This window comes from Lipophrys pholis (genome assembly GCF_963383615.2).
Source record: "Lipophrys pholis genome assembly, chromosome: 1".
Lineage (NCBI taxonomy): Eukaryota > Metazoa > Chordata > Actinopteri > Blenniiformes > Blenniidae > Lipophrys > Lipophrys pholis.
The window spans coordinates 4,280,223-4,307,636 of NC_137635.1; the positions used below are offsets into that span (position 1 = coordinate 4,280,223).

The 27,414-nt window shown below is 41.6% G+C and overlaps 1 protein-coding gene across 5 annotated transcripts; it reads right to left on the reverse strand.

The window, feature by feature from the left end:
* Positions 1-320: 320 nt before the first annotated feature.
* LOC308117346 (MAGUK p55 subfamily member 3-like) lies at positions 321-26,895 on the reverse strand. 5 transcript variants are annotated; one of them, XM_080476173.1, is made up of 19 exons: positions 26,692-26,895; positions 16,389-16,555; positions 15,943-16,061; positions 15,600-15,677; positions 15,059-15,139; positions 14,348-14,485; positions 12,298-12,379; positions 11,772-11,857; positions 11,565-11,639; positions 9,468-9,664; positions 9,317-9,381; positions 8,844-8,861; positions 8,611-8,652; positions 6,417-6,566; positions 6,259-6,339; positions 5,527-5,620; positions 5,290-5,398; positions 2,053-2,172; positions 321-1,121 (listed from the first exon to the last, which is right to left on the reverse strand). In XM_080476173.1, the coding sequence occupies exons 2-19, from the start codon at positions 16,423-16,425 to the stop codon at positions 942-944; spliced, it is 1,752 nt and encodes a 583-aa protein (XP_080332299.1). In that variant the 5' UTR covers positions 16,426-16,555; positions 26,692-26,895; the 3' UTR covers positions 321-941. The 5 variants fall into 5 exon arrangements, with proteins under 5 accessions (XP_080332299.1, XP_080332302.1, XP_080332301.1 ...); XM_080476176.1 differs by having other exon boundaries at positions 621-1,121; positions 15,943-16,026; positions 26,692-26,840; XM_080476175.1 differs by lacking the exon at positions 14,348-14,485 and having other exon boundaries at positions 627-1,121.
* Positions 26,896-27,414: the final 519 nt, after the last annotated feature.

A 27,414-nucleotide genomic window follows, 5' to 3' on the forward strand; every position in this document is an offset into this window, starting at 1 on the left:
CCCTTTTGTTTTTCTCATATGTAGATGGGAACTCTTTAAGGGTGAATGTTTTCTGCTGTAGAAAAGTGAGGAAATGTATTTTACACGTGCGTATTACTGTAACTTCCAGACTATAAGCCATTTTAAACAATGACGCTGCTAATTTATGTTTTTTTATGGGATAACAAGCTTCATACTGCTGATAGGTCTGTGATGTGTTCAGGTGCATCACGTTAACTCTGATTTTTTTTTTTCGTTTTAAAATTTGATAGGTGTTGGCGTTACGGTAGTTTAAGTCAAGTAATATTTATATTTCAGGAAGGATTGCATTGTAAAAGTTTACATTAAAATGGCATCTTTTATTAGTCATGCAAAAAATTGGAGCCTCTTATTCTGGTATTTATAGTTTTTAATCGATCCAATGTTTAAATTTTTATTTGTTTAAATACTTTTTTTTTTTACCCTCAACCATACACACAAAATATTTTTACTACCAAAAAAAAAAAGTTACTTGAGAGTATTTTAAGTGCCTGAGGACTTCCAACACGAGCACAGCGTCTCCACTGTGAATTGTGGGTAACACACTGACCAGCCACACGATAAACTACCTGCTGTCCAATAACAGTCAGTAAGAGTAATTCCAGTCTCCAGCATCGTGTTCTGCAGGTTTATTCTTTCACAATTATGTATATTCAACATGGTCGTTTATTTATGGCACTTCACATTATAGCTGCTGTTATACGAGGTGTTTACATCGCTGCAGATCTTTTAACTACGACTTGCTTCTTAGGACTTCAGTCCCGCGGCGACTCGCGCCGCGTGGAACCAGCACCGGATCCGGTTTATTTGGCTGGACCGACGGAAAAGCTCTCGGGTCTCTGCGGTTTAATCGCGGACCCCTTGGCGGTGGAACGGTGACGGCTTCACGTCGCTCCTCCCACGGCGGTCCCTCGGTGGACGGGCTAGCGTCTGAGCCAGCACGCGGGCACCCAGTGCGGCTCCTGCTGCACCCTGTCCATCACCAGCTGGAGCTCCGCTAAGGCACCGGCGGCGTCCTCCCTCACCAGCACGTAGTCCACCCAGTGGCCGTAGCTCTCGTCCAGGTGCTCGGCGGACTGCTTCATCTCCTGAAGGTCGTCCTCCTGGCGAGGACAAGAGTTCATTGGACGTGACGAATTGAGTTGAAACGCCTGTGACGATAATGTCAATAGTCCTACTCTGATGGTATTTTTGTTTATATGCTTGTGTGTGGCCTTGTGAACACCCAACATAGTTGTATTAAAAAAAAAAACAATGCTGTCAATCAATAAAAAAATATTAACTAATTAACTGCACAATTTTCTGTAATTAATTGCGATTAATTGCAGTTTTTCTACTGGAAACTGAAGCTTATAATGGATATTTATTCAAGGAAAAAAACCACGTTATTAATGTCGACTCAACAGACTATATTCAAGTTGAAAGACAATTTTTATCGTCCTTTCAGCTTTGCGTGAAACTGTTTCTCTCCAAGATTAGCAAAATAATACTCAATAAATTAATAAACATCTAACATAAGCCTGGGTTTTGTTAGAGTGCAGGTCCACTACATTGAGAACTTCGTATTTATAGAAACAAAGTTGTAAACTTATCACTCACGCACTTCAGCAGTTTGGGGGCTCCTGGTCAGCCAACATGGCAACCCGCTGTTTTGCTGCAGAATTACTTCTGTGGTTGTTAAATTCGGCTTTTCAAAGTAAAGCTAATGACTTTCACGTTCTCAATCTGCCTTCATGTAACTTTTTAAAGTGAAACTTTCGGCCTTAATATTATTCCACTCGGTTTTGTGCTGCTCTGTAGTTACGGCGCCGAGAGACGCTGCACATGCTGCTTCTGTAAGAGAGTTAAAAAAAAAACCTAACGGAAGTAAACAAAACTGCGTTAATTACGTTACTTTTTTTAACGAGTTAAACGTTTCAAATCAATCAATAAAATTAACGCGTTATTTCTGACAGCACTCATAAATAAATGGATAAAAGCAGGGGTTTTTTTTCCCCGCCGAGTCCATTGTGGTAAACGAGGCCCGCGACTCACCGTGATCCCGGCACCGAGCGACGAAGACGAGCCGAACTGCTTCCTCTGACTGTCGAGGATCCGAGGCCTCACAAAGACGACGTACGGTTTGAACTCGGCGCTCCTCAGAGTCTTCAGTGCCTGCAAGTGATGAAGAGACACTTACAACAAATACACACTACAAAATACCGTCAACACGCAGTTTATCCCGGCGGTCTGCGAAGCTTCGTGACCAAAAGAGACTTTTTTGTGATTTTTTTTTCTTCTTTTTTTTTTTCCACCAAAATGAAATAAATCTGGAGCCACACAATACGTTTAACCTTTAAAATGAAGACACAGTTTAGTTTCGAAACAAAAGCTGTTATCTTTTTTCCATTTATGATCAATTACAATTGATTGATTAGATTTTCAGCAGTTTTGTCCTTCTCTTCTGGCATTTCTCAGACTAGTTTGACATTTTAGAAAAGAATAGAAATACTCTATTAATGCCAGAGGGAAGTTACTTCAAGCGTTGATCCACACAGAATAAATGGAAAGAAAGCTGAATATCACATAAGGCAGGATGAAGCAAATATTAAATAAGATGTACGAGGCTTAACGGTTACTGATATGAACACAGAAAGGAACTAAACGCAGTAAATACTACTTATCCAGAGGAGTACTAGAGCCTTATGGCCACAGGAAGGACATTTTAACCATTTTATCTTATTTTCTAAGCAGTTTTGTTTGTTTTGACCTCATTCTTTACCTTTTTTTTCCTTTTTAGAAATTCAAGTAATTTAAGCATTTTATTCCCCCATTTCACTTATTGTGCCTTTTTAAAATAATAATAATGATAAAGTACGATTTGTTTAAAGACGTTTTTATCCAGGAGATTATTGTCATTTTGAAAATGACCTTGGAATGTAAATAAAATAATAATAAAAGATCATGTTTATTTAGGTAAGCCTCCAGGGAGCCAATACAAAGACCATTATTTGATATTGCTTTATAATGTAAACAAACTATGTGCAAGACAATAACACCAAAGAAGCATTTATGTCAGAGAAGATTTTTTTCCTACTTTATATGTGATAATCATTTTACCGTGAGACCTGGAGTAGCTTCATCATACGGAAGAGTATTAGGGCCACTGAAGAAAAAAAAAAATTTGGAGGCTAAAAAATAAACCAACCTTCATGCACTTCAGTCGAAAATCAAAGTCGAGAATTTTTTTTTTTTCACGGAGAGACGTCTATCCATCCCTCATCATTTGCTCTTAGATGTAAAATCACATTAAATCATGTAATTCTGACTATATCGGGTTGCTTACTGCTTATGGACGTGTGATTTTACACAGGATTTCCTTGATTAATAAGAACACATTTAAATAAGCAGCCCGGGGATCCGTGTCTTTGTCCTTCGTACTCGACGAACTTCCTCGACGGAACCAGGCAGCAGGCTGCTCTGTCTCTTCTGGTCCTGATACTGATGATAACTGCACCGTGTTTATGAGCTACACTCTGTCCTGAAGCATCTTTTCATCAATTCATTAAACCGCCTGCGATGCATTTTGAGGAAGCAGTCACACACGCTGGCAAGTGGATGGACGGACTTTTTTTCCCACCGTGAAAAAAAAAAATCTCGAATTTGATTTTTGACTTTTTCTGAGGCCACGAAGGTTTTTTTTTTTTTTTTTGCCTCCAAATTTTTTTTTTTCTCCAGTGGCCCTAAAACTCTTCCGTACTGAAATACACGTTTTAAGGTTAAAAAAAAAAAAATCTTCATGCACTTCAGAAAAAGTCGAAAATCAAAGTCGAGATTTTTTTTTTTAAGATGGGCAAATTATTTTTTTAACAAAATCCGTCCATCCACATGGCAGCGCGTGTGACTGCTTCCTCAAAATGCATCGCAGGCGGTTTAATGAAGTGGTGAAAAGATGCTTCAGGACAGAATTTAGCTCATAAACACGGTGCGCCTGCAGCGTTGTTCTGTTACGGACGTTCGTCGAATACGAAGGACCAAGGCACGGATCCCGGGGCTCCTTATTTAAATGTGTTCTTATTAATCAAGGAAATCCTGTGTAAAATCACACGTCCATAAGCAGTGAGCAACCCGATATAGTCAGAATTATGTGATTTAATGTGATTTTACATCTAAGAGCAAATGATGAGGGATTTATAGACTTTTCTCGACTTTGATTTTTGACTTTTTCTGAAGTGCATGAAGAATTTTTTTTTTTTAACCTTAAAACGTGTATTTTAGTACGGAAGAGTTTTAGGGCCACTGGAGAAAAAAATAAATTTGGAGGCTAAAAAAAAAAAAAAAAACCTCCGTGGCCCCAGAAAAAGTCGAAAATCAAATTCGAGATTTTTTTTTTTCACGGTGGAAAAAAAAGTCCGTCCATCCACATGCCAGCGTGTGTGACTGCTTCCTCAAAATGCATCGCAGGCGGTTTAATGAATTGATGAAAAGATGCTTCAGGACAGAGTGTAGCTCATAAACACGGTGCAGTTATCATCAGTATCAGGACCAGAAGAGACGGAGCAGCCTGCTGCCTTGTTCCGTCGAGGAAGTTCGTCGAGTACGAAGGACAAAGACACGGATCCCCGGGCTGCTTATTTAAATGTGTTCTTATTAATCAAGGAAATCCTGTGTAAAATCACACGTCCATAAGCAGTAAGCAACCCGATATAGTCAGAATTAAGTGATTTAATGTGATTTTACATCTACGGGAAAATGATGAGGGATGGATAGACGTCTCTCCGTGAAAAAAAATAAATCTCGAATTTGATTTTCGACTTTTTCTGGGGCCACGAAAGTTTGGAGAAGTCTATAAATCCCTCATCATTTGCTCTTAGATGTAAAATCACATTAAATCACGTAATTGTGACTATATCTGGTTACTTACTGCATACTGCACCGTGTTTATGAGCTAAATTCTGTCCTGAAGCATCTTTTCACCACTTCATTAAACCGCCTGCGATGCATTTTGAGGAAGCAGTCACACGCGCTGCCATGTGGATGGACGGATTTTGTAAAAAGAAATTATTTGCCCATCTTAAAAAAAAAATTTCGACTTTGATTTTCGACTTTTTCTGAAGTGCATGAAGATTTTTGTTTTTTTAAACCTCCGAAAAAAAAAATCTCGATTTTTTTCTGGAATGCATGAAGATTTTTTTTTTTTAACCTTAAAACGTGTGTTTCAGTAAAAGTAAACATGAAACAGATTATTTTTTTTTTTTACTTTTTTCTAACTTTTGCAGCGTAGTTACTGACCTCCGGCTGCACGTCCACCAGACAGACCTTCTTCTGATCCAGAATTGTGTGGATGGACTCCAGACTGGTGCCGTACAAATTCTCTTTATACTCCCCGAATTCAATAAACCTGCGGAAGGAGAAGAAGAAGAAGAGCACCGGTTGTTAATTGTGCAGCGGTGGGACAGTTCGGGTGCCTTTAATTCATTACCTTCTAGTTAAAAAAAACCCAAACTTGATGTTGCATTCAGCACTCACTTGCCATTCTGGATGTCGGCCTCGAAAGCTGCTTTGGTGACGAAGTGGTACTCCACCCCTTCTCTCTCGTGAGCCTTCCTGGCCCGAGTGGTGTCTTCAGGCCGCATGTTGAGGAAACAAGATGAGGAGGAGAAACAGGAAACGGCCGGGTGACTGAGTGTCTACAGTCTCCACGAAGCAGCGTCGAGAACTCGGATGTCCAACATGGACGTTCATTTCTGAATTTCTATTTTGTCTTCGTTACACTTACAATCAATTCATTTCTAAAAGATGTGTGTTTAAAGAAAAATCGATTGACTCATTTTTTATCTAAGAGGAAAATTCTTCTGATGTGTATTTACTTTGCCATTTGTGTAATAAAATATTGAAACAAATCTCATATGTTGTCAATAACGCAATACTTTATAAAGTAGCACGGGTGTAGTGGCTGACGGTAATCCTATTCAGGCATGAATGATAAATATTACGCAGCATTCTCTCAATTATGGCCTAAATTAAACTATTTTATCACATTATTGTCATGATGACATTTGAAAATTTGCCAGATGATTAAATTCTTGGTCATTATTACATTACAATCCCCGTGGACACGAATGTTTCACCTGCTGCTCAACCTTTATTGAATCTCTTTGGTCTCTGAGTCGAAGCACTTCAGTCTTTTCTTTTCTTTCTCCGAGCTGAATTCACCCTTTCGGAGCGAGAACTTAAAGCACGAATCAAAATGAGACTTACGGGGCACGGCCAGGCCGTACAGCCGAGGATTCTCGGCGATCACCTTCTGCTTGAGCTCAGAGATTCGAGCTCCGAGTGAACCTGGGAGGGAGAAGATTTAAAAAGGCCATGAAGTGAATATCGGTGAAAGCCATCGAGCGTCGCGCAGCCGGACCCACCGATCAGCACGATGAGCCGGGGCCTGTCGCCCGGCCGGGCCGCGTACTGCGCCACTTCTTCGTAAATCAGGAACTCGCCGTCGGGAGTCTGCGCGTCTCCCGGGGAGGCCTGGCGGTCCCTCCGGAGGCGGAAGCTCCTGCGCAGGCTGGCTGTGGTCAAACACATGCAAGCGGACGAGCGACTTTGGTCATTTCCGCTTTCAATTTTGGCCGCGAGCTAGAAATTCATCTCATTCCGCCCGATTAAAAGAAAAACAATCTGGTTCACACATCAAACAGGACAGAGACACTGTACGACACCAGGAGAAGTGGGGAAGAGTACCTGAGTAAAAATCCCATGAGAAAGCATGGCCACAGAAGGCAGGGGCTGCCTTACTCTTGGGAGAAACTACAGCTCACATTAGACCAATTTATTCAAACCGGCTTCGGTCTCACACAGAGCAGGAGCTTGGAAGCCATGCAGGCCGCGTCAACCGCTCGGTCAAACTCAGGCAGAGCGTGGAGGCCGTGTGTGTGTGTGTGTGTGTGTGTGTGTGTGTGTGTGTGTGTGTGTGTGTGTGAAGCACAAGCGCCACGAGGAAACACAAAAACACCGCGAGAAGCTTGGACGTGTTGGTTTTTGTTTTTGTTTGTTTTCTCTGGTGAAGATTATGTGCATGATGATGCATCCAGAGCAGAAACACACCGACAGCTGATGCTGGGATACGGAAGAGAAAAGCCGAAGTGTGACTCTTTGACCTGACGTGAGCAACTGAGGAAAGAATCCCGAACACGATGGTATGAATTCAGTTTGATGATGAAACAATCGCAGACATTTTTCAGTTTAAACCTCCAACAGCTTTACGTACACGAGAATTCATCCACTGCATTTAGAGACATTTGGGTTATATTGAAGGTTTATTGAATTTTTTTTTATTAAAAAATGCAGTTTTCTTTCAGCATAAGGATCATTTATTAATTGATTGGTCCAAATTTAATGTAAAATAAATTATGTGGCATTAATTTTCCCATCAAATTCTCTTTTAGTCAAGTCTGATGTCTCCTGCTGCATTAGAGGAACGTTTTGTTGAATTTTCTGCTCGTCCCATGCCATTGTGATGCGTTCACACTTTGCACCTCTCTAAGGAAAACAGATTGATCAACACGAAGCATTACCGTCAAACTGTAAAGAATAAACGTATCCCTATGTATTTTGTCATATTTTGAATAATGTCCTTCTATAATCAAGATTATAGTTGATTAAATTATTATACATTCCATATTTTTGCATTATTTAAAAAAAAATATGTGATTCATTTATATCTTAGATAATTAGTCTTAATATAATAGTGTGAATATGTTTAAATGAATTGATAATTAAATAAGTGGAAGCAAAAAAAAAAATCTTATTATTTAAATAGAAAGGGTGAAAAGTTACACTTTTATAGACAACAAGATTATTTTGTTCTATTTACTGTTTGAGTGTTTATTTGGTTGATTTGTATGAACGGTTTATTTGAGTTTATGCTTTTTTTTAAGTAAAAAACAAAACAAAAAAATGTGTTTCACAAAGCCTGAGAAGTTGTAGACAGACTATAATAATTAAATTCGACTAATACACCGGGAGCTTTTGGAAAATTTGAATCCTGAGCACATTTCTCCATTTCGGTTTATAGCAGATCAACCAACACAGTAAGAAATGAGAGGTTATCCAGGTTCCACTGCTACAGAATGGTGCAGGAGGAACAATTAATAAAGCGACATATGAAACCTTCTCCAGTTTTGTTTAAGTTGTACAAACGGTTCTCGTGTCTAAAGGACTTAAGGCCTAATCAATAATCCTAAATTATAAATCATCTGCTTCAAAATGACTCGACAAAAGCCAACGGGCGCAAAGTCACCAAACCTCGGCTTCCTCGTACAGCAACATGTGAGATTTGTAACGAAGAAGCCCGCTTTGGATCCAGGAAACCATTTGTGTTTGATCAGACCTTCGTTTGACTTTTAAATCTTTCAAAAACGGCGCTGGAGTGAGGCACCTTGAGTTCAATAGAAACTGCACCAAACCTCAAAACCTGCGACTGATCAGAGCCGGCAACGCGGCACAAAGCGACGCCACATCAAAATGAAAAGGCTGAGCGCGAGCACACAGATCCACCCAAAAAATAAATAAGCTGTTAAATTAAAAAAAAAAAGCTGCTGAGGCATTCCTCACCTACATCTTTTCCGTTGAGCGCGGCCTTACCGTCACAGTCCTCTGCAGGGTGTCAAACAGGAAGAGAGGGGAGAAGGTGAGGAGGCGCTGGCGTGGGGTAAATACACTTCAACGTCAAATTTAAGGTAGAAAGGTTAAAAAAAAAAAACAACAACAACAATGGAGGAGAAATTCCTGCAGAAACGCAGGCGCGTGCACACGAGGTTTTCTACCGAGAAAGTAGATTTCCGTACCTTTATCGGCCCGTTCATCTGGTGTTTGCAATGCAAGGAATAACACAGCGTATCACTGTAAACGTTAAAGCCTTCTAGTGAACACAAAGTCACTTTCTGTAAAGATGAAGTGAAGAAATCCTTCAATTTGGAGGCTTTAAACCTGAAAAAAAACTAAACTAAATATGCTCGCTTGTTTCAAGCACGGCGAGGATAACTTTAATTCAATAGACGAGACACAAGAAAAACAACCGATGCAATAGACTCGCTTATTGGATTAGAAAATGAAACGATGGATTATGCTTTGTCTACTTTTTTTGAGAGATTAACCTCACATCCCCTCTTCTCTTTTCGTAATCTCTCTTTCTGTGTCTCCTTGGATGAATGAGATCCGATCCATAATACATGTGGCGTGTGACGCTCTAAGCTCCTTGTACATTTGCGGCTGCAGGTCAGAGTTAGACGGTCTTGCGCGCGACGTGAACGAGGCTTACATGTCGGAGCTTTTGGAGACACGGGTGTCGGCAGCGAGGCCACTTTCATCCTGTACCTCAGCCGCCTGCAGGGAAAAAAAAAAAGAAGAAGAGAATTTGAGTTGGCGGCAGACAGGTCAGATTTGCTCATCTTCGCCAGAGAGGAGTTTACCTCTCCTGGAACTGTACAGAGGGGATGAGGGCCGCGCGCAGGTTACAGTCGCCCACTCTCTTGGCTTGCCACCAGGTGGCGTCCTCCTGGCTCACGACCTGAAGAACGTCTCCCCTCTTGAAAGGAAGGCCCGCCTCCTGGCAGGGCGTCGCCTTGTCCTCAAAAGGTGTGTAGTCAAACAACGCCCGAAGATACACCTTTGACAAGGAGAAATACTGTCAGCAGTTTTAATAGAGGCGGCGCTCGTCGTTGTTAGTAGGTAACACTGAAGTTAAGTGGTCAGTCAAGATAAAGCTGGTAAAAGCAACAAAAATATATAATCATAGACGTCAGTGTAGAACCATAAGACGAACATTGATTCAGTTCTGATCAATGAAATCCGAAGTTTTGTTTAAAAGAAATAAATAGAAAATATAGATTTCTTCTTAAAATACCTTAATGATTTTACATGCCGTCTTCAAACTAAACAAATTACAGTAAACTTGAGTATTGGGTTTTGTTTTACCTTCAGTTTCATTAGTCATCAAGATAGATAAGAACAGAAAACAGGAATAAATATTATTTATCACTAACAACTCCTAACTTTTTGGGTGGGCGTCAAGATTCTAACCACGACAGCTGAACTGAACATTCAGTAGTGGAGGGTTAACCTATTATCTGTGGTTTACAAATCTATTATAAGGGCTATGCTATTTTGATTATTTTAGAGATTTTCAAATCCGTTTTAATTATACAATATTTCATGACCTTTCTCCATTAACCACCAGAGGGAGCTCATGTACCACTGATGGTACGAATACCACAGTTGAAGAATCACTGGTTTGGATAATAAAAACAACATAGTAGAGTGTAGGATGAGTTTCACACCTCCAAACAAAACACTAACAAAAACATCAGTATGTCAGTTTTTCTTAAAAATCATATAGTAAAAACTGCAATAATTTACTTTACTATATGCCACACTTACAAAAATACCAAGCATGTATGAAATGAAGTGTATTTTCACTTTATTGTTTATAGTCGAGAGTTGAAGCTTTTATAGCTGCGAGGTCGAACTATAAAACATGTTACAATACAATTTTATGTTGATATTTTTTTGCATTTTCTTTAGGAAACTAAGATAAAGCAGCTCTAATGACAAAAATTCCCCCAAAGCTCAGATCCCTTTTCCAGTTGCCACTGAAAGAGTCGACTCAGCGAGTTTTAATGCTGGATGCTTTTCCTGCTGCGACCAGGATTCAACCCTCGTGGTCAACGTGCCGCCACGACGAACGTCACTACACAATACTCAGTGGTAAGCACCAATATTGGCATAATTCAAGCATTACTTATTCTGACTGTGTGTAAGTGCTGCTGCGCTTATAATAAAGATAATAATGGATTTTATTTGTATCGCACTTTACATTAGCAAACCTCAAAGTGTTAATAAGAATATGAGCTAAAGCAACAATATAAAATACTTCAAATATCAGCAATAAAAATCAATAGAGGCAAATACAAAAGACTTAAAAACCACCATTAAAAGTCATTAGGAGCTGCAAAACAGGAGTGTTTTTAGTCCCTTTTTAAGAGAATCAGCAGTCTGTGGAGCCCTCAGATACTTATAATACAAGTACAAGTCGTGGAAGATTGTTGAACTATGAATATTACATTTAAAGATTGAATCTGAAGTTTTAGAAGTAAGTTTCATGTAAAACGTTAAGACTTTATGGAATTTGAATTAATTTGTAATGTCTCATGTAAAATGAAATGCTGTGTCATGAGGACTGTTTTGTTTCAACAACAAGCAGCCAACAGGGTATTTTGTTTAAATATATATTTGTTTTGTTTCCTACGATACATGCATCTTGTCTGTTTTCTTATAACTCACAAAGACCATTTAATTGTATGACCCCTGTGAGAGTCCATGTTTTTCCAGGTTCAGAGTGAAGATGTTCAGCCGCAGCTCGGACTGTTCACACTGCGTCAGGCATTTTCGAAACACACCACAAGGTTAAAAAATGTGATTTTCCAAAACGGTGGACTTTAAATAGAATTATTTTCTCGAGCTTCCGGCGGTTAAGTAACTGGTTATTCAGGCTGGAGACGAGTCCTCACCCTGCTTTCCTTCAGTTTGTCTTCTTCTGCAACAGCTGGGATGATTTTCAGCGTGATAGAGCCTTGTGACTGCGACTGAGCAAAAAAAAAAAAAAACAACAACAACAGAGGATTTGATCAGCAACAGTAACTATGGACTGAATGAATTTGTAAAATCAGACATGGTAGATCTAAAAAAATAAAATAAAAAATCTTTTGCGTCTTTACCAGAATCTGACTAATTTCATCCGGCCTTTTGTGTGTCACCAGGTTTCCGTTGACCTCTCGGAGCTCATCCCCAACATGCACCAGACCTGCAAACACACATCGAAGCAGAACTAATTCCCAGGGAGCGCGGTCGCTCGCGCTCAATGTTTTCAGACTCTGAAGGTCAGACACAAACTGAAAATGAATAAATAGATAAATAAATAATGAACATTTCCTTTGGCACGCGGCTGATAACATCTCCACGGCAACAGTCGGGAGCGACCCTCGTTTGTAATCTGAAAATATGCAATCTCTTGGCCGCTAATCTCAAGGATTTCATCTGTGTTGACGGTTCAAGGGGTTACACAACGTAATCTCCTCCTCACTTCCCCGCCGCTGTATCAGCGGCTATAAGAGACCCGGCCAGGGTGGAAAGTTCAATATCAATCACATTGTGTACAAAGTCAGATTATTATTTTCTCGTGGCACTTTGCTGCTCCGCGGGGGTTTGTATGCCGATACGTGCGGCGCGTGGACGCCGTCTCACCACTGCGATCGGCTGCTCCTCCTCGCATGATTCTGGCCACGATGACGGCTCCCGTGGCCTCGTCTCTTCGAATGGTCGCTCCCTTCACAACGAAAAGGCACAAATAACAGACGTGTAACTGATCTTCAGCTTGGTGGTTTATGCTGCGTATTCACATAATGACAAGTCAGGAATCTCAATTCGTGACCATGAAAACCCGATTTTGACCTAAATGATATGATTCAGGGCAGAGGCGCCACGCGCTGTGACGGACAGTCGCGACCTGCTATCGCACGTTACGATCAATAGTGAGAAAGGTATTGTTCCGCGCTGCTGTGCATCGTCACTTTCTCTCACTAATCTGTCACGAATGTTGTGAATTGGCCGAATCTGGTAAATACAGTGGCGGATTTTGCTGTGGGCGATGTGGGCAGCCGCCCAGGGTGCAATCTGCGAAGGGGCGCGCTGCACATGGGAGGAAAAAGAGAATCACCCCGTCTCGGATGCGGTCTCGGGGAGGCGCCAGGGTGGAGAAATGCCATGAAGTTGAGCAGAGAAGAGGATGCCGCTGCAGCCAAACTGAGGGAAGCTCTTGCCGTCATGCCGCCCTGTCACGGACCCTCATCATCAACAATACATTAGAAAGCCGTCACGCTCTATTACGCATCACAACTAATCGAAACGCTCAGTTGCAGAATTCCCGGATCGAATGTCACGCGCCGACACGCCCATCTAGAACCCTATTCAGACACGTTACGTCACATAAAGAATGTGAGGAAAGTGGCAGGAATGACGAGACAGCGGTATTGGTAACACATCGCGTCGATGTAGAAACCCTGCATTAGCTGGAAGGATCAATACGAGTCTAAGAAAGAAAAAAAAAAAACGGTGACTCGTTGAGACAGGCTGGAGTTTGTGTTTGTTCTCTACATTAAAAAAAAGTTCATTCAACTTGTTTGGATGTTAGTATTCTTTTTTTTCTGGTCATGGGAACCTTCTTGGGAGCTCATGTCTTTTACTTTTTTTTTTGTTGTTAATTAATTTCATACGTGTCAAAAACAAACGTGTGGAAGCACTTATACATACTCTATTTACAAACACATACATATCCACATATAAACCCTTTGTTGACAATCTGTAAAAATAACTACATTTGTATTTTAAGTAAATATATTTACACAAAATATCTAATCTATATCCAAGTATATCCAGGCCTGTACATAAATGAGTCATGATTGTAGTTTAACATGCCTGAAAAGGGGTAGGAAGAAGTCAAACGGACTTAAATCCGGTTTAAATATTTTCAACGCTCTTAAGATGGTAAAATCCTTCAGGTTGCTTCTTGGAATCGTCAGAAACGTGCAACGAGTGCACACTTCTGCCCCCTTTCCCAAGATAACTTTTAATATATGGGAGTAAGTGAGTCATGAGTGTGTTTAGACTGACGATCTCACACACACCCAGAGAAAAATTCCCACATGAAGGGAATTCGAGTCAAACCAGTCATATTCTCACACGTCTGACCAGTAAACTATATTGCAGCCCCTAAATAAATCATTTTCAGTTCCAATCAATAGTTTGACATTCAAAAAAAAGCATGTACTCTCCTTGCAGTTAGGTGAGACGATCTATACAAGACTGCAGTCAGCAGCCGGGAAATGGTGAACAAGGTGCGTGTGGGGAGAACTTCTAAAGAAAAACTGAAGGGAGAACAGCGAGTATCAAACTTCCAGACTCATTAATTTGTGTCACCTTTAGTCATTAAGCTGTGTGTTAATCAGAAGGTGTTTAGGGGTTTTTTTCCCCCCCAAGTGTTGCTTTGGAACGTTTCTCACTTCTTCAGGTGCTTCTGACATTTTCCAAATCTATTTAGGTGCTTTGCTCGAAGGATTTTCACGAGCTCGACTTCCTTTAAAACCCCAACTCACGGCTCAGAGCGCTGCAAAGCCCCGGAGCTGCTCCATTAAAGTAAATGGACTTTAAAAACCTCACTTGAGGGCATGAGAGTAGTCGAGGTAGAGAGGAGCCGCCACTTGGGTCACATCCTCAGTTTCCGGGATGCCTCCCTCACCAGCGGCTCTTTGTTCTTCACCAGGCGGACGATCTTCACCGACTCCTCCTCCAGCTCGTCGTCCAGGTCCTCGGGCAGAGGCGGCAGCACCGGGTCGAACTTCTTTTGGGCCACCGTGTCGTGCGCCGACAGCACGGCCTGCGAGATGTCGAGTAAGATTTCGTCATGACAAGTGCAGCCTGTGCAAAACGTGAACTCTTGATAAGAAGAGCGAAGGAAAGAAAACAAAGTGAAAGGGAGGAATACACAGATCCTTCAGAGGTGCTTCTGCAAATGAGCGTTCTCATTTTCACAGCAGTCATCCGTTCCCGGAGATTTCCCCGCAGAAAGCCCAAAAAACCTGAGCGTAATCACTTGATGGCAGTAATTAGGCCATCTTGTCAGTGTCTCGGGGAGGCGGGAGGCGGTACGGGCGGCTCTGACGCCGGCGTTATGTAACGGATGATAAACTCGGAGGAAGATCAGAGCCGCTCAGGGCGAAAGCACGGAGAGGCAGTGTCATTAAAAAGATCAGACCTCAAAAAGAAATGAGAACCGCAGAGAAATGACTCCGTCCGGCATTCATCAGCCTGGCAGGAGTCTCTGCTCCTTTGGTCTCGTGTTTCACACTCGGTGGGGCCCAAACAGTGCGAACGCAGTACACTCCTATCACGTGGGGCCAAACACTGGTGTATAATAGCACAAGTACGTAAAAGGTCAGGGTAATGGTACCTTGATGTGAGGCGTGTTCAGCAGGAGGAGCAGCTCTCGCTCGTCATCTTCCAGCGGTCCGTTCTGAAGCTCCTCTGCAAGCTGATGATTCACATCAGAACGTTTCATCTTTATATATATGTATTGTCTTTGTTAGCGCTTAAGGTTTTTTTTTCTAATACATTCTGCAGGTCCACCAGTTACAGCCTTGTATCTTTCACAGCGGCCATTTATAATCGTATGCAGCCTCTCGGGCTGGAATAACATTTAGCCTCTTTAAGATAAACATTCTTTTCTCTTTTCATTGGTCGAACAGATCCTGAGGCCGACTGAGCGGCTGCATAGGAAGCCAGACGCCCAGATCAGATGAGCGTCTGAAGAAATGTGTGCTAATCTCGTTGTTAACCACACGCGCTTGTACTTGAAGGCTGAAGCGGTCTCTTCAAGTAATTCATTTTGCACTGGTTCTTCCCATTTGAACTTATCCCTGCATCACAACAACGTCCAACAAGGAATTTTTAATGGGGTAAGAGTAGAAAACAAAATATTTGATTGCACCTACGTCTTCTGCCAGATAGGAGGCGCTGTGCAGGACTGGAGTGGGACTCAGTTTCTCATACTGCTTCAGTTTCTCGTGGATCTGAGAGGGAAAAGACAAAAATACAATTAAAGTAGGTAAAGCAGACACATTTAGTCGAATGCATATTAATAATACGAGAAAGGTGCATTTTAAAAGCTTAACGATATACAACAAAACAGCATGCACGGTTTCCCATATTCTAAATTTGTTTGGAAAGTCCAGATACGTGGTCATTATTTTTCCGCTTATTGTCCCAATCTGTCTTTGCAAAATGACAAAAGTGTCCGTGTTCCATTTCATTTACTTCTACTCGGATGAGCTTTACCTTCATGAGGTAACTAATGCTTCTCTCGCTGAAGACATCTTTGAGGAAGACCAGGTCCTCCTTGTGGTTGGCATCAGGGTGGAGCTGTGAGGTGAGCAGGGCCAGAGTCTCATGCAGCCCTTGTGAACCACAGAAAGACTGAAATCATGGATCTATCCCCCGTTTAAACTCATTTCTATCGTGAAGTAAGAAAAAAAGAAACAACACAACACACCGATATGGATGGAACAGGATCTCAGACTATTCTCTCATGTCGGTGTGCCGCTGCGGTACATTTACTCAACCACTTAGCAACTCCACACGAGTGGGACATCAATCAGACTTGCACTCAGTCGCCTTCCAAACTGCCGTAATCTTTCCATATCGATGTCATAATGCCACATTAGAGCACATGCATAATATAGAGGCAGTCGTAAAGCGTCGGAGGAGTATGTGTTTGGACGTACCTGTGCTTGCAGACACGATGGGCATGGCTTCAATCATTCAGAGGAGGCAGAGAGGGGGTGAGCGTTTGGGGGGGGGGAAAGACAAAACTAAGCTGATGTGTCCCCTCAAACCCAATCCTGCAGTTTTCCTCCGGTGGATGTGGAAAATTTAAAATCGCAAACACAACCTGGAAAAAAAACAAGAAGGCATAAGATGAAATAATCCATCACAGGGCAGAGCATCTAAACAAAACCCACTCAGTGCACAAGTAGAACATGCAAACTACAAATACCTCCAAGCCGGGACTCAAACTGTGGATGTTATTAACTGTGAGAGTGAGAACCACTTCACTATGGTTTTAATTGAATATTTCTTTTGATTTATGCAGCATTTGCAGAATCAGAGACAAACATAATAATAAAAAAAAAGAGATTTTCCCGCTGATGGAGGCAACAAACTGTGGAAAACTATTCTGATGATTGAAAAAAATAAAATAAAAATGTAGCCTTCCCTGACATCATAGAGCACATTTGAACTTTGAGGCACAGTCTTTTTTTTTTTTTTTTTTTACAACAACTCCCACATGTGAATGTTTCTGAAAAGCCTGATCAGCTGTGCTCCGACAGTGATGGATCGAACCATTACCGTGCTCAAGTCTCACCATAATAAATAGCTGCTCTTATTGCTGAGGCATAAAGCATTCAATTCATTTCCAACTGCGTGACGGCCAAACTACAGGGAAAGCGAGGTCACATAATAATGGCCACTTTTGTCCAATGGGATCATTTACCTTGTCACCATGGAAACACCGGGGCATGACCGGCCGAGGCACTTACTTTAATTAAAAGGAGCCGTGTCGTATTATTTATCCCAGGAGTTTCATACTGTACGCCGCCGAGCATTTTCATGTTTTTTCATGTTTTACTCTTATTCTGGTTAATGAGTCACTGTCAACTCACGGCGCACGCCGAGTGGAATTTTCTTCTCTGAGCTCTTCGTGAATCTAAACAACAAGGTCCAAACACTCTCCAAATTCTCCAATATCAATGTTTGCAAAATGGCAAAAGATGGACTGAACTGCAAAAAAAAAGAAAAAAAAAGCCAGAAGCACAACAATCAAGGAATCATGATTAAACACGTCGTCGTCACCAACTGCTCTACTTTTGAAACACTTCCTGTGGGAACTGGAAGAATGGGAAAAAAAAAAACCTGCATCTGGTTAAAAGTGGGTCCAAGAACTGAATTAACACCGTTAATAAGAAACACAAATCCCAAAGCACAGAGACGTCAACACCGGGAAGTTTAGTGTTTATTTATAGGAGGTTATATCACGATGGCAATACTCAATAAAAATGATGCCATGGTTAGGAAATATTGTGCAGAACCATTTTCAACTCAAGAAATCTTCCGGTTAAAAAGCTATGTGGTTAGACCGTCTTAGTCCGTATCAGTTTGTATATGAGCCACTTGTACATGTGTGACGTCCAGGTTTACTGAAAGCACAGTCCAATATCCACTTTACATGCAAAAGAAGCACAAAGACTGAAGAAAAGTTGTCCTGGATGAGTTTCATTCTTGATGGTTTTACTGCAAAAAACCTTCGACTCCACCCACTGGGTCTCTGACAGGATATGCACGAGAAGAACCCGATGACCTTCTTTCAAAATCATATCAATGACACTTTAATGAGAAGAAGAGGGAACAATGATCAGAAATCAAAAGTTACTGAGATAAAAAAGAACAACCAAGACTCTGAGTGGCCGGTGAGAAATCCAGCCATCCAGTCGGCTCCTCAGGCAAGGTCTCTGTTTGTACATTACTGCTGAAAATATTTTCAATCTCTGCTCAAACGGCATAAAATCCACACGGACACGTTTAAAGCAGCTTTTCACTGAATGGATTAAGGCTTGTCAACGTCCTTCTTCACGCCTCGCGGAGCAGTGAACACTGCGTAGACTCGCACTGCCGCCGAGGGACGGGAAGTTAAACTTAATGCTGCTTCATATCAATATACATGTCGACAGAGAGCACGCCAGACAGCCGTTCTATTATGTCTGGTTTCTGATAATACTGAACATTTAAATACACAGATACAAAACAGACTCCTCTTTGCCAAGCCCCAGAGAAAAAAGGAGGTAAGTAAAAAAATAAAAAAATAAATAAAATAATATATATATATATATAGAGAGAGAGAGAGAGAGAGAGAGAGAGAGAGATAGGATAGATATCTATCTATCTATCTATCTATCTATCTATCTATCTATCTATATCTCTATCTATCTATATCTATATATCTCTATATCTATATCTATATAGAGAGAGATATATATCTATATCTATATAGATATAGATATCTATATCTCTATCTATCTATATCTCTATCTATCTATATCTATATATCTCTATATCTATATATCTCTATATCTATATCTATATAGAGAGAGATATATATCTATATCTATATAGATAGATAGATAGATAGATAGATAGATAGATAGATAGATAGATAGATAGATAGATAGATAGATATAGATATCTATAGATATATAGATATATATACACTTGATTTTAAAAGAAAAATTGAGAACAAAATGTAGCTGTGGCCCATTTGCTATATACCTGCTGTAACCTTGTAACTGCTCCCAGAGCTGCTGGCTGTGTAGGTGGGAAGCCAAAAAAGCCATTTTGAAGCTCTAATAGTCAGTGGGAGTGTCGCTCGAGATACCACAGGAGTGTACGCTCAGTCTGCAGCCTACACACAGCTCTCCACTGTCTGAGCGACAGATAGACGCTTCCCAGACAGACGCCGTGTTAGAATAAGTTCATCATTTATAAAATCTCAGGGATGAACAGAAATGTATTTCTACACATAAAGACACACAGTCCCTTACGTGTAACGGGAACTCATCACTGATTTAACAGAAGAAGAAAATAAAAAAGAAGAGAGAAATTCTCCACTCGTTCCTGATGTCCGATGCAAACCCTCACAGAAAAGTCTAAAAACATGTTTATTATATACAGGAAGCTTCTAATTATATATGACGAGAAATAGAATGAGAAACAGCTAAAATTAACTTTAATATCTATATATCGCACCTTCCCGATGTAAAGACTAAAAACGGGTTTTTATAGATAGATAGATAGATAGATAGATAGATAGATAGATAGATAGATAGATAGATAGATAGATAGATAGATAGATAGATAGATATTAAAGTTAATATTAGCTATTTCTCATCATATATAATAGACGCTTCATATATATATATATATATATATATATATATATATATATATATATATATATATATATATATATATAGTATATATATATTCATTCTATCTGGGATGACAGCACCAGCTCGGTCCAGCGGTTCCTATAACAACCATAAACCACAAAACAGCGTCTGTGTTCAGATACAAAGAGCAGAGTACCATAATCCAATCAGAACTGTGAAGCAAAACAACGGCAACAACCAGCTGCAGGGATTTTTGGATCCATTTCACTTAACAGTTACAATCCTACTTAGATATTTTGTTATGTTTATAAGAAATAATGACGTCAACAACCACCATGCCACTCAAAGTCAAACATCAAGAGTCAAAAGTCAACTGATCTCTTTGGGAATTGGAGATTCTTTGCAATCGTTCCATCTTTATTTATTTTTTGTCGCGTTCCAAGTCTGACGGATCAATCTGCCTCATTGTCCGATGATCTACAAACTCGCTGGTCCGCACGGCCACAAGCAAAAGCGCCCGATCAGCACGTTTGGCAGCAGCGCGAGACGTCAAGCTCCTCGTCAAATACGATTCCAGTTCGTCTACGATAAACTCAGATCTTGTTATCACTCGTTTTATTTGCAGCAGCAAATTAAGAGCCGTGAGAACAACAAACAAGCTCAGCATTGGTGACGTTAATAAAAACAACCAACACCTTCTGTTGGCTTTTTGACAGCTTATGTCACATTTTTAGACTCATTTGTTGTAATTATTCGTCATGCTCAGTCAGTTCATTGTGGTATTTTCCCTGGTGGGCTGGCGACAACATAACAGCTGCCAAGTAAATGAATTTTTTTGGGTAAAAATGTTTGATTGAAGATGGACTGGCACCATGCCAACACGGCAAGTCAAATAAACTGCCAGAAAAACAAGCAGCCTCCATTTAGCTGGAGACAAATGTCCAAGAGGTTCATGTTTGATATATCACGTGGTTTGAAATATTCTAGTATTTCATTGGACTGAACCCCCCCCCCCCCCCCCCCCCCCCCTCAAAAAAAAGACATAATTATTCAATGTTGTTCAGTTTTTCGTTTTGTACCTGAATAAATCCTCCGTGTTCAAACCCTGCTGAGGGAAACCTCTCACCTCTCCCTGAATCGGCCATCCATCAAAACATTATTCCACCATTTCAATCAACCGTCCAGTTACACAGTGAAGCACCAAAGTCACAGTAAAGTTTTATTTCTATAGCTTCAGCCAACCAAGGCTGCAAATAAATAAGCAATTACACATTACACCATTACTTTCTGATGCAAAAATCAAGATATCTCTGAAAAACAATCTGCTCTTTTACATGAAATGCTTTTATTTTGTCTTTAAAACCAGTGAAGCTTCAAATTTAACTGCTATGCGGTAAAAAAGCAACTGAGCTGAACTCCACAGTGTGACGGTGCAAATTGGCTTAGCAGAAATACTACACCAGCTATCGCTTAATGCAATCAAGCGCCACGTAAATACTCTATTTAAGTCGGTTAACTAGTAGAGCTGTGCATCGGGTAGAATGTGGAGCTACAAATGCAGAAAATGTAATGATGCAACAATATTATGATATAATGTGTTTTAAAAAAAAGAGTTCAAGATGTAAAATAATCAAAGGGTATGCTGTGCATTGTTAATTTGATATTTAGTTGTTAGCCGAAAAGTGATTTCTAAATTAAACTGTCTTTTACTTTGGTATTTGATTACTGATCTTTGTTTGTAGTAATACTTTGATGGCACAGAATTGGCAAAATAAGCCACAGGCTCCAGCCGATTCCTTTTTCGGTTGCTGGACAGTTAATTCTTTTGTAATAATGTTCTTGTTTGCTGCTTTGTATGAATGCAACCGAAATAAAACTAACTAATTAGCCGACTTCATATATTTCAAGGTTTTTCCCAAGGTAATGAAGAAGCACTCATATAAAAGTATGAAAATCACAAAATGCTGTAGGATGTTTATTATTATAAGACTTAAACCTTATAAGACTTAAACCTTATAAGACTTAAACAAAAAAAAACACGTTATCAGAAGTACAGTAAACACTTTACGTTGTTGTTTTTCTTTATACATCCTGCCCGTCCGGTGAGCAAATGATCCAGACGTTTTTCATTCAGACCTTCTTCCTGCACACTTGACCCTTAATCCTGACCTTTCTCCGTTCGGTATCTTCTTGTCTCTAATTACAAGAGGCTCGCAAGCGCTTAAAGCCGACATCTTTCCGTTTTTACCCCCTCACACACACACACACACACTGAGTCTATCATTAAGTACCTAAGGTTAGCACTGGCCATATGGTGGTATTATCTATCCCCCTTGATTTAAGATGGCAGTGCTGGCGGCTGTGAGGATTTCCATGAACACAATGAAGCAGATTAGAAGTGGCTGGCAGATAAGAAGGAAAAAAACCTCAATGGCGGTGGGGATGTACGGGGGCTCGCCTTAAAAAAAAAATCTGAGCTACCTTTTTAAATCGACTGACGAAAGTGTTACTCAGTTTGCATCACAAACGAGCGTCAGATTACAGATTACGTCATCAATGACCAAATGAAATCTTCCGGTGTACCGAGGTGATTTTGTTGGTCTGTGAAAACATGCAGCGATTGTTGTGGTTCTCAATTTTTAAACACAGTCCGAACCACAGCAAAACAACACAAAACAAAAAACATTTCCGATGAGAGCGGTTGCTATGCCAACCAATTACAGTATTTTCGGTAGAATTATGTCACGCTGTTTTTTTATGGTTGGTGGTACAACTAGATGGTGTTTAACAGAATGCTGCTACAGTACTACAAAAAAAACAGCGCAACTAAAATGTCTGCAAAAAAAAAGAAGCTCCAAAGCAGAATTTAATTAGAAAATTGTGTGTGTGTGTTAATTGAATTTGTAGCTAAAACAGATTTTCATTTTGCAAATTTTCATTTTTTTCCCCCCACAGTTATTTTGCATTCTTTCGTGTTCCGTTCTACTGTTCCTTGTGGGTTTCCATAGGTGCTGCAGTCATTCGTAAGCACATTGAGAAAATAAAAAATAAAAAAACTCGATTTTTTCTTTAAATTTTTTTTAGATTTGTTTGTTGTATATGATAAATATATCAGGAAACAAATTGAACGAGTGGTACAGAAAGTTTTTGAACAGCAGCTGTTGGACGACGATTACAAACGGTGCAGTTACACAAATATGTCTTGTGTTTTTTGACAGATACGACTTATAGTCTAGGAAATACGGTATATAGGAAAGTGAGATCCCCAGCCACATGTGCTGAGGTGTTTCTGGTAATATAACATGCTAATCCGAGAAGCAGAGTTATGTAAAGAACCTTAAATCTTCTATGATGCAAAACGTTTAAACAAGAGATGTTTACACTGCAACGTTTTGAAAACGATGTCCGTTTACATGAAAATGGCAGAAAAAGCTGAAAACGAAGTAATTTTAAGTTGGGCCAGGAGTTGGCGCTGTTGTTTGTTTTCGTAATGAAACCACATACACACACACACGCCCGCAGAGCCCAATACATTCACAGGACCTCGGTTAAATCGGTCCACTTCATGAGGGATTTTCACCCCTTCATTTGATTCGGGCGGCGTTCACATTCACTTTAGAGACCGGAACAAAAGCGCCTGGAAAGTGTCACGCTGTTACACCAGCTGCTGGTTTGGGGGCGCTGTCGCCTGAAACAAACACTGACAAGAGACGGAGTGAAGACGAGACACGGCCCATTGTTTGGTCCGGACCGAAAGTGAAATCCCGCCGCTTTAGCCCGTGGTGGCTAGGCTAGTTAGCTCGTGGGTAATGGGTAGCCCGAAACAATCGCGATATAGAGTATAGTCTTCAGACCAGATATCAATAAGCACCTATTGGACAACTTCATCCTCTCTACTCCACGTCTACCCGCAAGCTATCAACTTTTTCTTTCTGCTTCTTCGTGCAGTAAGCTTTGTTTACTACCCACAATGCATTGCGACTTTGGTCCGGATCAAACAGGTGAATGTGAAGACGTCTTAACTCTCAATCTAAGGTAACAAATAAGCAACTATCCAGCTTTGTCCAAATCAGGCCACAAGCTGGACAGGTCATCAGTCCATCACGGGACAAACGCAGAGAGACGATCAATTACTCACACGCAGTCCTTAGATTGTAGGAGGAAACTGGAATGAAAGCTGATGATATTGTCCACATTGACCACGACACACTGTGGATTTTATGCAAATGCAAGTTCGAATCATCAATTCAGTATGGAAATGGAACGAGTATTGAGCGCAACGGTCAGTCCATGAAAGGAAATAAACTGGCCGACTGGAGAGGAACAAACTACGGAATGAGGCGACGTGCAGGACGCCATCGCGCCGACTTTGTGTTGAGAGAGCTCAACCTTATCTTATGCCCCCGTCCTCTAAACTCAAACACAAACACGCCACCTGCTTGCCAGAACCATTCGCCGTTGGATCGGTCTCAAGGGGCTGATGGGGGGGAGGGGGGGTGGGGGCGAGGTCGCCGATGCCATCTGCCCGCCACTCTGTCTATGTGTGTGTGTGTGTGTGTGTGTAGTCCGTCCACCACCCAGGACACCACCCACCCACATGGCTCATCTGACATATTTGGCTTTGACAGATTTCATTTCAATATCCGTTTTGGGAGGAAAAGAAAAACAACAAAACTTGCCCGCTGTACATTTTGCAGAAGTCAAGTAATCTGGTAAACTCCAGAGAGAAAGGCTTATACCAGTGTTTGTCTCATAGAAAGAAATCGGCTATTTTTATTGTGTTTTTAAAATATAAATATGGAGAAAAAAGGAGGAAGCTGAAAAGAATACTTTCAAAATTACTTGTGTTTTTTTTCAATTGAAATTTTAAGTGAATAAATAGAGTATTCAGTGTCCTCTGTTAGAATAAATTTTAAGTTTATACTTTTTCCCGAAGCACGTGCACACAGAAATGACGAACCAAGATGATATCGCCCAGTTCTGTACACGTTCATGTCAAATAGCACGAAACTGGAACACATTATATTTCCCCCCCCCCCCGACACTGTAAACGACAATCTGGATAAATCCCGACACATCTAATCCCAAAGTGAATGAAATTGTGTAGATTCTATACAGTAAAAGGGACTTCATTAATGTGAGTTGAATTTGGAGGGCCGGCGAGGGTTAAAAGTTAATCTTGAGATTTACTTTTTAATTGTGGCGGAAATAAAAGTTGAAAATGTGTTGCTGGAGCCGGACAGCAGCACTTAAGAGGCTTAGGAGACGAAACGCTGGTTGAAAAAAACACCTTCGGCCACTCGGGAGACACAGCAGGGGGTCTCGGAGACACAGCAGGAGGTCTCGGGAGACACAGCAGGGGGTCTCGGGGACACAGCAGGAGGTCTCGGGAGACACAGCAGGGGGTCTCGGGGACACAGCAGGAGGTCTCGGGAGACACAGCAGGGGGTCTCGGGGACACAGCAGGAGGTCTCGGAGACACAGCAGGAGGTCTCGGAGACACAGCCGGAGGTCTCGGAGACACAGCAGGGGGTCTCGGAGACACAGCCGGAGGTCTCGGGATCGAACTCCCAGTGACGAGGAGGCTGGATGGTCGACGGCGGGAGTTCGATGTTCTCTAATTCTCTGAGCACTTTGATGGTTTCCACAGATAAACAGGTTTCGGGGGGCAGACGATCGCCGGCGGCCGATGACAGTGTTGTTTGGAAAGCTGCCAAATATCCGAGGTTTTTCTGACTAAAAGGACGTGAGACACCATGAAGCCAAGTCGAGAGCAGACGACTGTGGGGAACGTGTGCAGCCACTCCTCCCTTTTGGTCACGATTGCAGCTCATCACCTTTTCTAGTAGTTTGATTATTATTGTAAATAAAGCGATTGTTTGACTGTGCGGTTGATTTGTGCTCGTTTTGTTGCTCTGGGACTTTGTGGGTCAGTTTTCTGCATCAGTCTGTGTTGCTCCACGTTTTTGTCGTCCGTCTATATGTCTTTCGTTTTTCCCAATTTGTGGTCACTTTGTACCTCTGGGGTAATTTTGTGTGCCTTTGTGATCATCGTGTTGGTCTGGTTTTTGGTTTGTGGTCATTTTGGGTCACGGTACGCGCATGCTGTTGTCATCTCACATCTTTGTGTTCATTTTAAATCCCCCAGCTGCCACTTTATATCTCCTGCGACTGCATTTCATTGCCGTGTGTTTGTTTTTAACGCGCATCGTTTCTTTGTCTCTTCACGGCTGCCGGTATGACATAACTGTATGACTGAATCCTGTCATACTGATTAATTATTGTGTTATTGCAGAGGTTTCAGAGATGTTGCATGCTTTTAGGTTGCCAGCCTTTTTCCTTGGTCTTCTTTTGAGATGATTTTGTGTTTTAAAGTTGACGCTTGATTGACTTTCCCACACAAAATGTTAACATTTGCTTCTGGCTCGGGGACCCAAAGGATTATACGCCTGTTGAATCCTTCAACTGAGGTTGAAAACACTTTCACCTGTTATACAAATAAGTCAGATGAGTCAGGAACCAGCTTCCACACCTCAGGATTAAAAACCATGGTGCATATTTATCAGCCTTCCAATTTTTTTTTTGGTTTACCAACACCGCAGCACAACCACCACCTTCACCACCAGTCTCCCTGGCGGGTTTGCTTCTCCTGAAAGCCAATAAAGCCATAAAACTAAGCCCGTCTTGCCCTGCAGCAAAGCGTGACGGAGCCATACCGCAGGCCAGCCACCTCTCATGGAGGTCACCTGGCACGGCTCCACTTTGACCTCACCTGCATGCCCATTTCAATCCATCGACAACAAAAACAAAAACAAGCACATCCCATTCATTTATTGGCGTTACAGTGCATGCACTTCTTTGTTCCACGCCACTTTAATCAACCGATCACAGGTGATGCACAGCAGCAGTTTCCTTCGTGCAGGAGCTTTAAAAGCTCTTTAAAATGGGTTTCCGGGGAATCTTTCTGCAGGACATGCATGCAGGTGGCCTCCTGACTGAGTCCCTGGAGCGGCACATCTGTCCGTGTCAAACACAAACATGGAGAAAGCAGGTAAGTCGGTGCACGATCAGAAAGCATCCTCACCTTGCTGTGGGGGCTCCTCGCGGCCGACGCGTGCGTCCCTCCTCTTTCTTTCTCTCTTTCTCTCGGATACACAGCGCTTTTGTTGTCCCGCCACTCTGCGCTCCTTTTGTGTGCGTCTCCTCTCCCTCCAGCGTTCACAGCGTCTCTCCAGCTGACTGACACACACATTAGGTTTTTTTTAAGAACCGCCCCTTCCACCCCCCCCCCCCCCTTTCCCAGTCACCGCTCTCCCTCGCGCGCCACGGCCCCCTCCTCCGTGTCGCCTTCACGTGCGCCTCGGAATTCACATCGCCTCAGCGTGGTCGCATTTAAAAGCTCCCATATTATGCACAATTAACCTAATTGTGGTTTTACAAGAGTAATTTTGTGTCCCCATCTCCCTCACTTGCTTACACCACATTTTAGCGAATGTGTGCTCAAACAGGCAAATAAGAGATTTTCCCTTCGTGACATCAACTGGGGAAACAGCCAATTCCTCCAGTTGTGGAAACTTCCTTTGACCCTCCTATAGATCAATGAGCGCTGCGCTGTGAAATTACAAGTGGGCACCATTTGTTCTCCTCACATGCACTACCAGAGTGTGGGGTAGGCATGGGCGGACACTGGAACAACCTGTTCTCAGAAGAGTTCACTGGAGGGACTGGAGGGACTGTTTGAAATCCAAGACCAAGGCTAGATTTGGGGCAATTCACTTTAAATACAATATTGTTGGACCTCTGACAC

Coding starts and splice junctions, on each gene's coding strand:
- LOC308117346 (XM_080476173.1), bottom strand. CDS start 16,425: ATGATTGAAGCCATGCCCATCGTGTCTGCAAGCACAG. Junction 15,140..15,599: donor CCTCCTATCTGGCAGAAGAC/GTAGGTGCAATC, acceptor GTGAATCATCAG/CTTGCAGAGGAGCTTCAGAA. Junction 1,122..2,052: donor CGCTCGGTGCCGGGATCACG/GTGAGTCGCGGG, acceptor TGTCCTCGCCAG/GAGGACGACCTTCAGGAGAT.